Source organism: Haliotis rufescens, unplaced genomic scaffold, assembly GCF_023055435.1.
Source record: "Haliotis rufescens isolate VD_foot unplaced genomic scaffold, xgHalRufe1.0.p SCAF_16, whole genome shotgun sequence".
NCBI classification, from domain to species: Eukaryota; Metazoa; Mollusca; class Gastropoda; order Lepetellida; family Haliotidae; genus Haliotis; species Haliotis rufescens.
Window position 1 is genome coordinate 8,126,274 of NW_025963846.1, and position 13,935 is coordinate 8,140,208.

Consider the following 13,935-nt stretch of genomic DNA (forward strand, 5'->3'; position numbering starts at 1 on the left):
GAAGAGTATTACATAAATTTAACATTCATTTGTCTGTTGAGATTTTAATGCTTTCTATCAATGATATGAAGTATAGAATCTTGCAGAAATAACAAATGACAGCATGAAAATCACAAATATTTTTATGTACATTTTTTAGGCAAATGATCAACAAATTTCAAAAGTTGAACAAATTTCATTTTCAGTTAAGGAACAGTTGACCAGGCTCAGAAATATTTCAAGAATTATCGCTGAAATAACACTGAAGAAAATCTGACAACTGATTCATAGTGTTCTTTTCCTAAATAACACCTGTTTATACTGATATTCTGATAAGAAGGCAAGACTTTTTTATTAGTCCATTGATTCTGCCGTACAAAGACATGTGAAAAGTGGAGAGAAAAAAATATTCCAAAATTAATAGTTTTTTCATTCTGGCAAAAAACAACCAGTGTGTTCACACCAAAAACTTGTGCTTTCAGCAGGTAAACACACACAGCATATATCAACATATTCTGAAAACATTTTAAAAACTAACAAAAATATTCTGAAACATGTCTATTATTATTTTGTCCGATCTATCGTCCAGAAATTTCACAACAAAAAATCCATAGATAAAAAAACGGTGTCACGGTGATTCTTTGGTACATGTGCACTCGATGCAGAGATCAAGTCCAGGACATTCCTGGAACATCTAGGCACACTTCTGTTGTTCACCCTGATGGTGGTGGTGGTGGTGATGGTGTTCCTTGTTTCGACAGACAAACACGGGAACATGGGAGTGGTGGACCACGTAGTCGCTGACGCTGCCCATGAAGGTACGTCTGAGCGTGCCCAGACCACGTGACCCAATGATGACCATCTCGCCATGTTCCTCCTCACAAGCTTTGATAATCCCCTCACCAGGTTTGGAAGCCATGACACTCTTCACCTTCCCACCAATCTGTGGAGTCCAAACAACACCAAATGATCCAGAACTTTAGTCAAAGTCTATGACCACTTAAATTAATTCACACTGACTTACTGATGACACCTATCCTGTATGAATCTTGTCGTGTTCACATTTCCAAAGTTAACTTTCTGCATCAAATCTGATGCAACTACATATGTTTTTGTATCTTACCATCTTGTTTTTTGTTGTTTAATGCTGTACTTAACAATATTCCAGCTATGTGACTGTGAACAATGGAGCCAGGAGTGAGTGAGTGAGTGAATATGGTTTTACGCCGCTTTTAGCAATAGTCCAGCAATATCACGGCGGGGAACACCAGAAATGGGCTTCACACATTGTACCCATGTCGGGAATCGAACCCGGGTCTTCGGCGTGACGAGCGAACGCTTTAACCACTAGGCTACCCGACCGCCCCAATGGAGCCAGGACAACAATCCAGTGATTGATATAATGAGCAACAAACAATCAACAGTGACAAATAATCAACAATACCAATGGAATCCACTGCATTCCAAATCAAGACATCAATGATAGCTGCAACAGCAGAAGGGTTTATAAATAATTGAAATCCAGTTACTGCACACATTGATTATTGGATATCTTCAGTTCCAGTGATACTACAGGCATCATCAATATTTTTTATGATGTTACTGATGATGGTTCAAGATAAACGTAGCATCGTAAATTACAGGCATCTACTAACCCCATGATGCTTGAGTTTTTCTGCAAACTTTTCAAGATCTTTTTGGATTTTGTGCTGTTCATCCTTCAACATGGCCTCCATCACTTCTCGGTCAAACACGTACACCGCTGAAACAACACAAACATGTACATCACTTCCTGGTCAAACACGTACACCGCTGAAACAACACAAACATGTACATCACTTCCCAGTCAAACACCTACACAGCTGAAACAACACAAACATGTACATCACTTCCTGGTCAAACACGTACACCGCTGAAACAACACAAACATGTACATCACTTCTCGGTCAAACACATACACCCCTGAAACAACACAAACATGTAATTCACATCCCGGTCAAACACGTACACCCCTGAAACAACACAAACATGTACATCACTTCCCGTTTAAATACGTACCCCGCTGAAACAACACAAACGTATATACATCACTTCCTGGTCAAACATGTACCCCGCTGAAACAACACAAACATGTACATCACTTCTCGGTCAAACACATACACCCCTGAAACAACACAAACATGTAATTCACATCCCGGTCAAACATGTACCCCGCTGAAACAACACAAACATGTACATCACTTCCCCGTCAAACACGTCCACCCCTGAAACAACACAAACATGTAATTCACTTCTCAGTCAAACACGTACACCGCTGAAACAACACAAACATGTACATCACTTCCTGGTCAAACATGTACCCCGCTGAAACAACACAAACATGTACATCACTTCCCGGTCAAACACCTACACCCCTGAAACAACACAAACATGTAATTCACTTCTCAGTCAAACACGTACACCGCTGAAACAACACAAACATATAATTCACATCCCGGTCAAACACGAAAACCCCTGAAACAACACAAACATGTACATCACTTCCCGTTTAAACACGTACCCCGCTGAAACAACACAAACATGTACATCACTTCCCGGTCAAACACGTACACCGCTGAAACAACACAAACATGTACATCACTTCCCGGTCAAACACATACACCGCTGAAACAAAACAAACATGTACATCACATCCCGGTCAAACACGTACACCCCTGAAACAACACAAACATGTACATCACTTCCCGTTTAAATACGTACCCCGCTGAAACAACACAAACGTATATACATCACTTCCTGGTCAAACATGTACCCCGCTGAAACAACACAAACATGTACATCACTTCTCGGTCAAACACATACACCCCTGAAACAACACAAACATGTAATTCACATCCCGGTCAAACATGTACCCCGCTGAAACAACACAAACATGTACATCACTTCCCCGTCAAACACGTCCACCCCTGAAACAACACAAACATGTAATTCACTTCTCAGTCAAACACGTACACCGCTGAAACAACACAAACATGTACATCACTTCCTGGTCAAACATGTACCCCGCTGAAACAACACAAACATGTACATCACTTCCCGGTCAAACACCTACACCCCTGAAACAACACAAACATGTAATTCACTTCTCAGTCAAACACGTACACCGCTGAAACAACACAAACATATAATTCACATCCCGGTCAAACACGAAAACCCCTGAAACAACACAAACATGTACATCACTTCCCGTTTAAACACGTACCCCGCTGAAACAACACAAACATGTACATCACTTCCCGGTCAAACACGTACATCGCTGAAACAACACAAACATGTACATCACTTCCCGGTCAAACACATACACCGCTGAAACAAAACAAACATGTACATCACTTCCCGGTCAAACACGTACACCGCTGAAACAACACAAACGTATACATCACTTCCCGGTCAAACACATACACCGCTGAAACAACACAAATATTTACATCACTTCACAGTCAAACACAAGCATTGCTGAAACAACACAAACATGTTATTCACTTCCCGGTCAAACACATACACGGCTGAAACAACACAAACATTTACATCACTTCACAGTCAAACACAGAGCCGCTGAAACAACACAAACATGTGATTCACTTCCCAGTCAAACATGTACACCACGGAAACATCAACTGGACATGCCTCACTGAAACATAACCTTGGCATGCCACACTGAAACATGACATAGATATGCCTCAGTGAAAAACATCTCCCAGATATGCTTCACTGAAACATCACCTTGGCATGCTTCACTAACACATCACCTAGGCAAACCTTATTGGAACGACACCTAGACATGCCTCCCTAAAACATCACCGAGACATGCCTCCCTAAAACATCACCGAGGCATGCCTCACTTAAACATCACCAAGGCATGCCTCACTGAAACACACCATTACAGATTGCTGATGAAAGTACTCACAGTTGTTCCAGCGTTGAGAGTGCAGCATCCCGTTGAGCTCTGGACAGTGCACCAGCACCACGTGGTCATGCTTCTGGTGGACATGCTTGCAGTACCCTGTAACCATGGTTACAAGCACACCATCATCCAAGCATCAATCGAGATGCAGCATTACGTCTACCAACATTCAATACTCTTATAATTGCATTTGCACGTACTTGCGCCACAATCACCAATATCACAGCTATATGACGGCAGTCTGTAAATAATCGAGTCTGGACCAGACAATCCAGTGAATGACATCATAAGCATCAATCATCTTGAATGACATGCATCACCAAGTCAGCAAGCCTGACCACCCGATCCCATTAGTCGCCTCTTACGACAAGCATAGTCACCTTTTTTGGCAACCATGGGTTGTTGAAGGCCAATTTGACCCCTGATCTTCACGGGTCAGTTCCAACAATGGTCTAGTTTCAACAAACAGACATGATCAAAAGCCGGTATAAGTGGTTTGCTATTATAACAAATAAGTAATAACAGCAACATGAATATTGCAAGCCCTGCATTTTTTAATAATGCAACATTTTTTATCTGTTCATCATCAAGGCCTGCACCTCAGTTTGAATGCACCAGCATCAAACCACATGGAGCTCAATGGCCAAAGATAACCCAATACACACGTCAGATGTTACCTGGCATGGTGTGACTGCATGATCAAGTGCTATCAACCTGGTCGACACACATACCTGCCTAACATCTGATGTCCATACTGATATAAAACTGCTATCAACATACATGCAACAACATGTATCAATGTATTTGAATGTAATCTGTTACGGAGTGAGTAGTTATTGCTTATTGCTGCAACAGCTATAATTTTGCAGCTATTCCTGGAGAGTAATCTGTTAAGGAATGAGTTGTATATGCTTAACGCTGCAACAGCTATAATCTTGCAGCTATTTCTGGAGAGTAAGCTGTTGAGGAGTGAGTTGTTATTACTTAACGCATCTTCCTGAGGCAAGGGAGTTTACGGACTACATGAGTCCAGTTTCAACCCATGCTGGAATTATGGAGTTATAAAATGGCTGGACTAACAAATCTATGCATAGTCCAATCAAAATCGCGTAACAAAATCAACATCTGGTTCCCATTCTTGCAGTGCAGATTTCGGTTGATTGCAGGATTCGCAAAGCATGTATACCATCAAAATGCCATCAACAGAAATTTTCCAAATCTTCTCATGTTCTTAATCACGGTGCTCACCTGATATGATGCACTTTGCAAAGTAAGACCCGTTTTATTACAATGTAGATCTTGATTATCGATCAGATCGTCTTGACTTGGCACCACCCTTTTGTTTGAAGCAAATGTAAGTGATATGAGAGGTGGAATCTGATTGGTCAATAGGAGGGACATAGAAGGGATATAACTCGTAATAGCCACTGGTGGCACTACGATAAAGCCCAGAAATTCTAGCCTAGTTCTGCAAGGGTGGAAACTGGACTTTTTACAGTCAGTAGCTCCCTTGCCTAAGGAAGAGGTGCTTAACGCTGCAGCAGCAACAATCTTGGACTTCTTCCTGGAGAGTAAGCTTTCAAGGAGTGAGTTGTTGTTGCTTAACGCTGCAGGAGCCGCAATCTTGTAGCTATTCCTGGAGATTAAGCTGCTAAGATATACCGTATTCGACGTAATAAGCGCCCAGGGCGCTCTCAAAATTAGAAATAGGGGGCTCTTATTGGAATATTATTTTGGTGAAAAAAACAGAGCTGAAAGATCGTAAATTTTGTTTATGCTGACAGCCTGAAATGTTGACATACGACAGATATCTTTTTCCAGAATTTAATTGCCCATAATTAAGGGTGCATATAACACATAAGTGCGTATTATACACGAATACATAAGTCTTGTGTACATTGATCAATCGGAAGGGGTGCTGATTGGGATTGTTCACTAGCCAATATATTAGCAAATATCGCCGTGGGCGCTTATTAGAGCGGGGCGCTTATTACGTCGAATACTGTACATACAGATAGCTACATAGGTCTGAGGACATTTTGCCAAACTGCGATGTAGAAGTGTGCTGTAAATCACAACAGAGAATAACGGCAGACATTTTTACTGGGTCAATCCATAGCTCCGAGTCAACTAACCATAACTGTCACACTCCTGACACAGGAGCTTGAAGTTTGGTTTTGTATGCAAAATCATTAATTAGCTATCGGACATCATCAACTAATGGTCTTGCTGCATATCTTTGGCTATTGTGTGATCCAGTTGTGGTCAACATCTAACATGTGTTTTGATAACAAGAATGTTTGCACTGGAGACAGTGGTAGAGCTTGTGTATCAAGGTGCATTACACAGACACAGGACTGAAATCTTGGATGGCTGACCTGTGTGTCATGATGATGACTTCCCACGTTTTGTATGCCAGACTCAGTGTCTGCTGTTCATGAATTTTATGGGATGCAAAATATTGTGTACTAAATGCATGATATGCATGCAAAAATTAGCAGAAAATATGCATGATACGCATATAGATATTACATACTATATCCATGTGCATACAAAATATTGCATACTAGATGCATGTGCATACAAAATATTGCATACTATATGCATGTGCATACAAAAAATTGCATGCTATATTCATGTGTATATTAAATATTGCATGCTATATTCATGTTTATATGAAATATTGCATGTTATATTCATGTGCAAACAAAATATTGCAAACTATATGCATACAAATATTGCATGCTATATTCCTGTGTATATAAAATATTGCACACTATATGCATGGTGTGCAAACAAAATACTGTGTACTGTATGCACACAAAATATTGCATAGTGTATGCACATGCAATCATGCATACAAAATATTGTGTGCTATTCGCATACAACATATTGCATGGGCCTACTATATGTATGTTGTGCATACAAATTGAGAATGAATGAAAGTAATCTACATTTAGAGTTCTGAGGGATGCATAGCCAAGTGTGACGAGGGGGGTCCTACAGTCAAGACATGACATGGAGTGTGATTACTGTCAGGTCTTCACTGTAGATCCATATGCGGCTCTCAGCTTGGGGTTGCAAAACCTGTGGCTGTTTGAATCATTAAATTCAGCAACATTGTAGACTGCGTGTTACATGTAACAGACATTTCTGTTACACTAACTGATCTTCTTCAATTTAACGTTGAAATAACCCACCCGAATTAGTCTAAACGATTATTGACACAAGCAATGACATGACATTCGTGGTATTCTTCGAAATCACGTGAAGCATGCCACATGTCACTAGCCTGCGACCCAACGTTCCACCTAAATGCATTACAGAGTCCCCTAGTCGCGATATCTACCCAGCTAAATCCGTAGATTACAGAGAAAGTATTCACGATAGACCATCTATTTTATCATTGTTTATGGTATCTGACGATACAGAAGTGCATTGTGCATGATGCAACTGAATTGATATTTGGTATCAAGATGCAAATTTGAAAACATTTAGAAATGTTTCCAATGTTAATTTTTTTTTTTTTTAAACGTTCATGTGCATTGTGCTGATGATGCAATGAGCAAGAGACATCAAAACGGCGCACAGTGTATTGTTTACAATGTAATACGCAAATACGGTGCTCATATGGAAGTTATATTCGTGCCAATACTTACAATCAAGTGCAAAGTCTGCAGAATCGCTGCCGTCAATAGCAACAATGATATTCCTCTGTTTTTCAGAACTTGCCATCGTGACAGACTAAAAGCAACTCCGCGATAACAAACTTGTCAAGCAGCGAGGTAGGGATGTCCCGCAAATGTTACCTTGACCTTTGCGTTCGGGAGAAGTCATTATTTTCAACTCTCGTGGACGTGACAAACATACCGTACGCATGACGCATGTGAAATTAGATACACCTCACACAGACAATACACAACAACTATATATTCTTAATCGGTATGCGATACGTGTAATATTAAACTATATTACTACTATAGTTTATCGTTTTAAACATAATACAACAGCGGCCACCTGTTGGATATTCTAGATCCAAGCACGGCGGCAACAACGCGAAAAGGAGCTGAAAAGCAGCGGACCATTCTAATCTTCCAAATAATTTTGAATTCAATTTCACATATCACGAGACGAGTGTCAGACATTTTTATGCATATTAATGAAGTAAATTCTTGAGTGAGTTTCGTAAATTCAATAGATCTACTATATATACAAGAAAGTAACAAAATTATGAGCTGTGAAGAATATCTTCCATCAGAGATCATATCTATTTTATGGTCTCTGTTTCTATCTGGAAAAAAGGTCGAAAGTCTATCAATGTCAACGTGACTTCGTTCAACACTTGTATACTGTGACGTCATAAGCTATTGGGGTGTTAGTAAACACGACGTAAACAATATTGTCTGTATATTACGCCAACAATGTAATTTAAATTGTTTTACCGTTTCCAATGTCACGCATTTTTGCATAAAAGTATCATTAATGGTATTTAACTTTTCAAAATGTTAACGTATGGCTAAGCCTTCTTCTACGAGAAATAGAGAATCTCACCCGAGTGTCTTTTGATATCAAATATATCAACATGAGTTGATTAAAGTGGAAAATTTCCGAGGCTTGCCACGAGGGTGAGATTTTATTTATCATCCAACATCGTTCTTTAAACTTTTTTAATTTGTAGACAGTAATTAGCAGTGTCTTCAGTGTAAAAAGTACTGCAAACAGCTTCAGTAGCAGAGCCATTAGTGATGTCATTTGATTGTGACGTCATGGTAACCAGTGATGTCACAATGGTCTGCAAAGCATTGTGATGTAATTTCATTGCAGCGATATCTACAGTGTAGATATCGCTTGATCTCATCCAAGCAATATCTCCTGTGGGAGCCAGTTTTGGATGATAAAACAGCATACCGTATTCGACATAATAAGCGCCCAGGGCACTCTCAAAATTAGAAATAGGGGGCTCTTATTAGAATATAATTTTGGTGAAAGTGTTTTATGCTGACAGCCTGAAATGATACAAAAGAAAAGTATGTGCGCTTTATAAACGACAGATATACTATTCCAGAATTTAATTGCCCGAAATTAAGAATCCATATCACATACGAGTGCGTATTATACACTAATATATAAGGCTAGTTAGTGTACATTGTTCAATCGGAAGGGTGCTAATTGGGATTGTTCACTAGCCAATATATTAGCAAATATCGCCGTGGGCGCTAATAAGGGCGTGGCGCTTATTACGTCGAATACGGTATTCGATATTAGCCTGCATCTCTTAGAGCAAATCTATAAGAACGTGCGCATTTACGTATTTCACTCAATTTCTGGTGTGCAGCGATTGATGACGTCATACAGTGCTAGTGGATCATGTTATAATGGTTATGACATGCCTTGGAAATTGAAAAACAAATATTCTTCAGCAACCAACTCTATTACCAAGTTTTCATTACTACTTTATTCTTGTTTAATGACATCCCCGATCATAGGAACATAGTTCATTGACAGCAGGCATGGAGTGAGTGAGTTGGGTTTAACGCCGCTTGAACAGTTTTACTTTTACTGTCACACCACGGCGTGTCACCTTATTTAAGAGGAAAGCCCGAAGTGATGCAGGTCTCAGATGTTTACCACTTTCGTGAAACCCACGAGCACGGGTATGGTGCTGGTAAACCTAGAAACATCGGGGCGAACCGGGATTCGAACCCTCAATCATAGGTTTCTGGCGTCAAAGGACGCAACTCTGCAAAGTGTATTGCGGCGCCTCAGACTATTGGGCCAGCCAAGCCCCGGGGGACAAGGAACTATCATAGTTGGACTCAAGTAGTCTCCGAAGCTTTCCCAATTTGGATGCGTTGCGTTGTTTGAATGGGTTTTTGCGAGTGATATCTGTGAATGAAATTTAATTTGAGATATCCCAAAGGTTTGATTTTTTTTAAAATAGACATATTTGAGATTTGTGTCCATACCTAAATATGAAATACAGTTTTCCCGGTGTATTTTAAAATAACATATCCGTTCTAATAGTTAATTGCTATTTGTAGATATTTATAAATAGCAATAAATTATCAGAAGCTCTTTCCATAAATCCACACGTAGCCTTGTCAAGTGGCATTATTTGCCTACACATGATCCGATATGAACACAATCTGCATGTGCCTCGAAAGTCAATTACGAAAGCCGATATATGCTTGTGTATGGACAGGTAATAAAGGCTTTGTAATACGACTCGATTCATGTTTTATTTAATATTGTTTTTTTTCAGTTTGGACGCATCCGTACATGGTCATAATATACCTTCAATTATCATTTTAACCACAGGCATCACGTCTGAGTAGCCATCCTTCTAAGACAGGAAACACTTTCTTAATGGCAAGGGTTAACTTTCTTAATATCTCATTGTGTCAAGGGTTCGTGAGAGATTGGGGTGAAAAAAACTCTTCCCGTGAATCCCGAATACCATCTAAATGTTCACTCTGAGTCTCATTTGTTCACCCCTAAGTCCCGAATAAGATCTCTAACTTTTCACTCTGAGTCTCATTTGTTCACCCCTGAATCCCGAATACTATCTCTAAATGTTCACTCTGAGTCTCATTTGTTCACCCCTGAATCCCGAATACCATCTAAGTTTTCACTCTGAGTCTCATTTGTTCACCCCTGAATCCCGAATACCACGAATATTATTATTTAATTGTTGAATCTGCGTACCAAATACGATTTTCTATCAGTACCTTACTGCTGAGTCCAGTACGTACCCTTTAAATAGACCACGAACCAAAAAAGGGTTGGCAGCCTCCAAATATAGTTTGGTCAGTCACGGACACGGGGTACGAAACGTTAAGATGTGCCGGACGACGTCTATAAATCAACGTGTCACGATGAAGAACGTCGTATATGGCTGATCGTGACGACGTGACATCATATACAGCAAACTATTGACGAGCCATGTCGTCAAGTGTACGTGAAAGTGCAGCCCTGAGGACCCATAAAGATGCCGAAATTCTCGTCCACCCATTGGTTGTTTTAATTTTGTTTTACACCGACATGTAGGGTTAAAAGGGGATAGGACGTTGACTCACAAAATACATCGTGTCTTTACGTAGATACAATTTATGGATAACAACTTCTTTAATACTGTAAAGGAGACGTTTCGGTATAGATCCTTATACCGTTGGTAAGCAAGACTGAATGAGGAACATTGCACAGAATAAATATAGTGGTGGAGGATTAACAGTAACAACAATTGCATACATGACTGGGATAACATACTACTATGAACTCATTAAGCAGCAATCACCACACCTATGCAAACTTATCCTGTTTATTTGGTTTCATGTCCCATTGGCTTCCAACTATGTGTTCTCTGTCTATCATGTTGTGACAGTATTATCCTTCTGTTATCATTACTTACTGATGTTATCCCACTCATGTATGCAATTGTAAACCATGTCACATAACACGTACTCTGTCAGACACATAACACGTATCCTGTCAGACACAACACTACAATGTCAGACACATAACACTATCACGTCAGACACTATGACACGTACCATGTCTGTCACATAACACTCCCATGTCAGACACATAACACGTACACTGTCTGACACATAACACTTCCATGTCAGGCACATAACACTACCATGTCGGACACATAACACTACCATTTCAGGGGGCACGGGTGGCCCAGTCGTCTAAGGCGCCGCGATTCGCTGTGCAGAGTTGCGTCCCTTGGGCACGCCAGAAACCTATGATTGTGGGTTCGAATCCCGGTTTGCCCCGATTATGTTTCTAGGTTTGTCAGCACCATACCCGTGCTCGTGGGTTTCACCGAAGTTGTAAACGTCTGAGGCCTGCATCACTTCGGGCTTTCCTCCCACATTAAGCTGACACGCCGCGATATGACTGGAATACTGTTAAAAGCGGCGTTAAACCAAACCCACTCACTCACTCACTCACAACCATTTCAGACACATAACACTACCCTGTCAGACACAACACATATCCTGTCAGACACATAACACGTATCCTGTCAGACACAACACTACAATATCAGACACATAACACTATCACGTCAGACATATAACACGTACCATGTCTGACACATAACACTCCCATGTCGGACACATAACACTCCCATATCAGACACGTAACACTACCATGTCTGGCACATAACACTACCATGTCGGACACATAACTACCATTTCAGACACATAACACGTACCATATCAGACACGTAACAATACCATGTCAGGCACATAACACTACCATGTCAGACACATAACACTATCACGTCAGACATATAACACGTACCCTGTCATACACATAACACTCCCATATCAGACACGTAACACTACCATGTCGGACACATAACACGTACCATGTCAGACATATAACACTAGCATGTCAGACACAACACGTACCATGTCAGACACATAACACTATCACGTCAGACATATAACACGTACCATGTCTGACACATAACATTCCCATGTCAAACACATAACACGTACCCTGTCATACACATAACACTCCCATATCAGACACGTAACACTACCATGTCAGACGCATAACACGTACCATGTCAGACATATAACACTAGCATGTCAGACACATAACGCTCACATGCCAGACACATCACACGTACCATGTCAGACACATAACACTCACATGCCAGACACATCACACGTACCATATCAGACACACAACACTACCATGTCAGACGCATAACACTCCCATTTCAGACACATCACACGTACCTTGTCAGACACATAACACTCCCATGTCAGACACATAGCACTCCTACGTCTATCGACTAGATTTGTTCTAGTTAGCATCTTGTTTACGTTTTATGTATGACCCAGCCGTACAGTATTCAGTTCACTGTACACTATATCACTGAGAGAGACAGGAGTAGTTTTCTCCCTCGAGGGATAGGTATGTAAATTGGTGTCAGTGACTGGCTTCAAGGTCGCGGACATTGTAAACATAAATAAAGAGTTAATCATCAAGAGACATGTTGGCGAGCAGTTAAGATCTATTTATTGTCTTTGTTGGTAATTTATACAGAAATATTTCTCTACATAAATCTGGAAGCATATCTGATCCAAGCAACTACCGAGGTATTTCTCTCTTAAATGTGACTGGCAAATTGTTTTCTGTTGTAATTGAAAAACGTATTAGAACATGGTTAGATGTGAATGACCTGTTATCAGAATCCCAAGCTGGATTTAGACCCAACTATTCTCCATCAGACAATATATTTATTCTTCAATCTTTGTGTACAAAATATCTTATCAAACCCAAGGGCCGTTTTTATTGTGCCTTTATCGATTTCAAAAAGGCTTTTGGTTATGTGGATAGAAAGAAAATGATGTTTTTAATAATTACTAAAGGATTAACAGGCAAATTGTCAAACGTTCTACAGAGCATGTACTCATCAGTTAAAGCATGTATCAAGACAGATAAAGGAATCACTGAATGTTTCAGAACTTCAGCTGGTGTAAGACAGGGCTGTGTACTCAGCCCTGTCCTATTTATATTTTTCATAAATGAACTTGTAACTGAAATGTATCATGAATGTGATTACGGAGTTTTTGTGTCGCAAGATATAATTGATATAATGCTGTTACTATTTGCTGATGATACTGCTAAATTATCATTTTCAGTTAGTGGCCTCCAGAAACAGTTAAATGTTCTCCAGCTATATTGTGATAAATGGGGCCTTGAAGTAAATTTGAAAAAGACAAATGTTATTGTTTTCAGAAAAGATGGTATTCTAAATAAATTTGAAAAATGGACGTATTGTAACAAGACAGTCAATATTGTTTCATATTATAAATATTTAGGATTGACTGTATCTTCTCGATTAGCATGGTCAACAGCTTGTAAGCAGTTGGCTCTGCAAGCATCTAAAGCCTTGATTCCTATCTATAGAGTTTTTAAAGAAAACAAATTTATATCTTTCCGAGTTGTTTCGGACATTTTTGACAGAA

The 13,935-nt window shown here is 39.9% G+C and overlaps 1 protein-coding gene across 1 annotated transcript; it reads right to left on the reverse strand.

Moving 5' to 3' along the window:
• Positions 1–551: 551 nt before the first annotated feature.
• LOC124134103 (universal stress protein Slr1101-like) lies at positions 552–7,776 on the reverse strand. Its single transcript, XM_046498757.2, has 4 exons — positions 7,603–7,776; positions 3,947–4,042; positions 1,635–1,741; positions 552–922 (listed from the first exon to the last, which is right to left on the reverse strand). The coding sequence occupies exons 1-4, from the start codon at positions 7,676–7,678 to the stop codon at positions 674–676; spliced, it is 528 nt and encodes a 175-aa protein (XP_046354713.2). The 5' UTR covers positions 7,679–7,776; the 3' UTR covers positions 552–673.
• Between the last annotated feature and the right edge of the window lie 6,159 nt (positions 7,777–13,935).

Bases quoted from the DNA above. Each gene is read 5' to 3' on its own strand.
- LOC124134103 (XM_046498757.2), bottom strand. From the start codon at position 7,678: ATGGCAAGTTCTGAAAAACAGAGGAATATCATTGTTGCTATTGACGGC. The intron at 4,043-7,602 runs GTAAGTATTGGC...CCATGGTTACAG, and splicing joins TGCAGACTTTGCACTTGATT to GGTACTGCAAGCATGTCCAC. The intron at 923-1,634 runs GTTAGTAGATGC...TGGACTCCACAG, and splicing joins AAAAACTCAAGCATCATGGG to ATTGGTGGGAAGGTGAAGAG.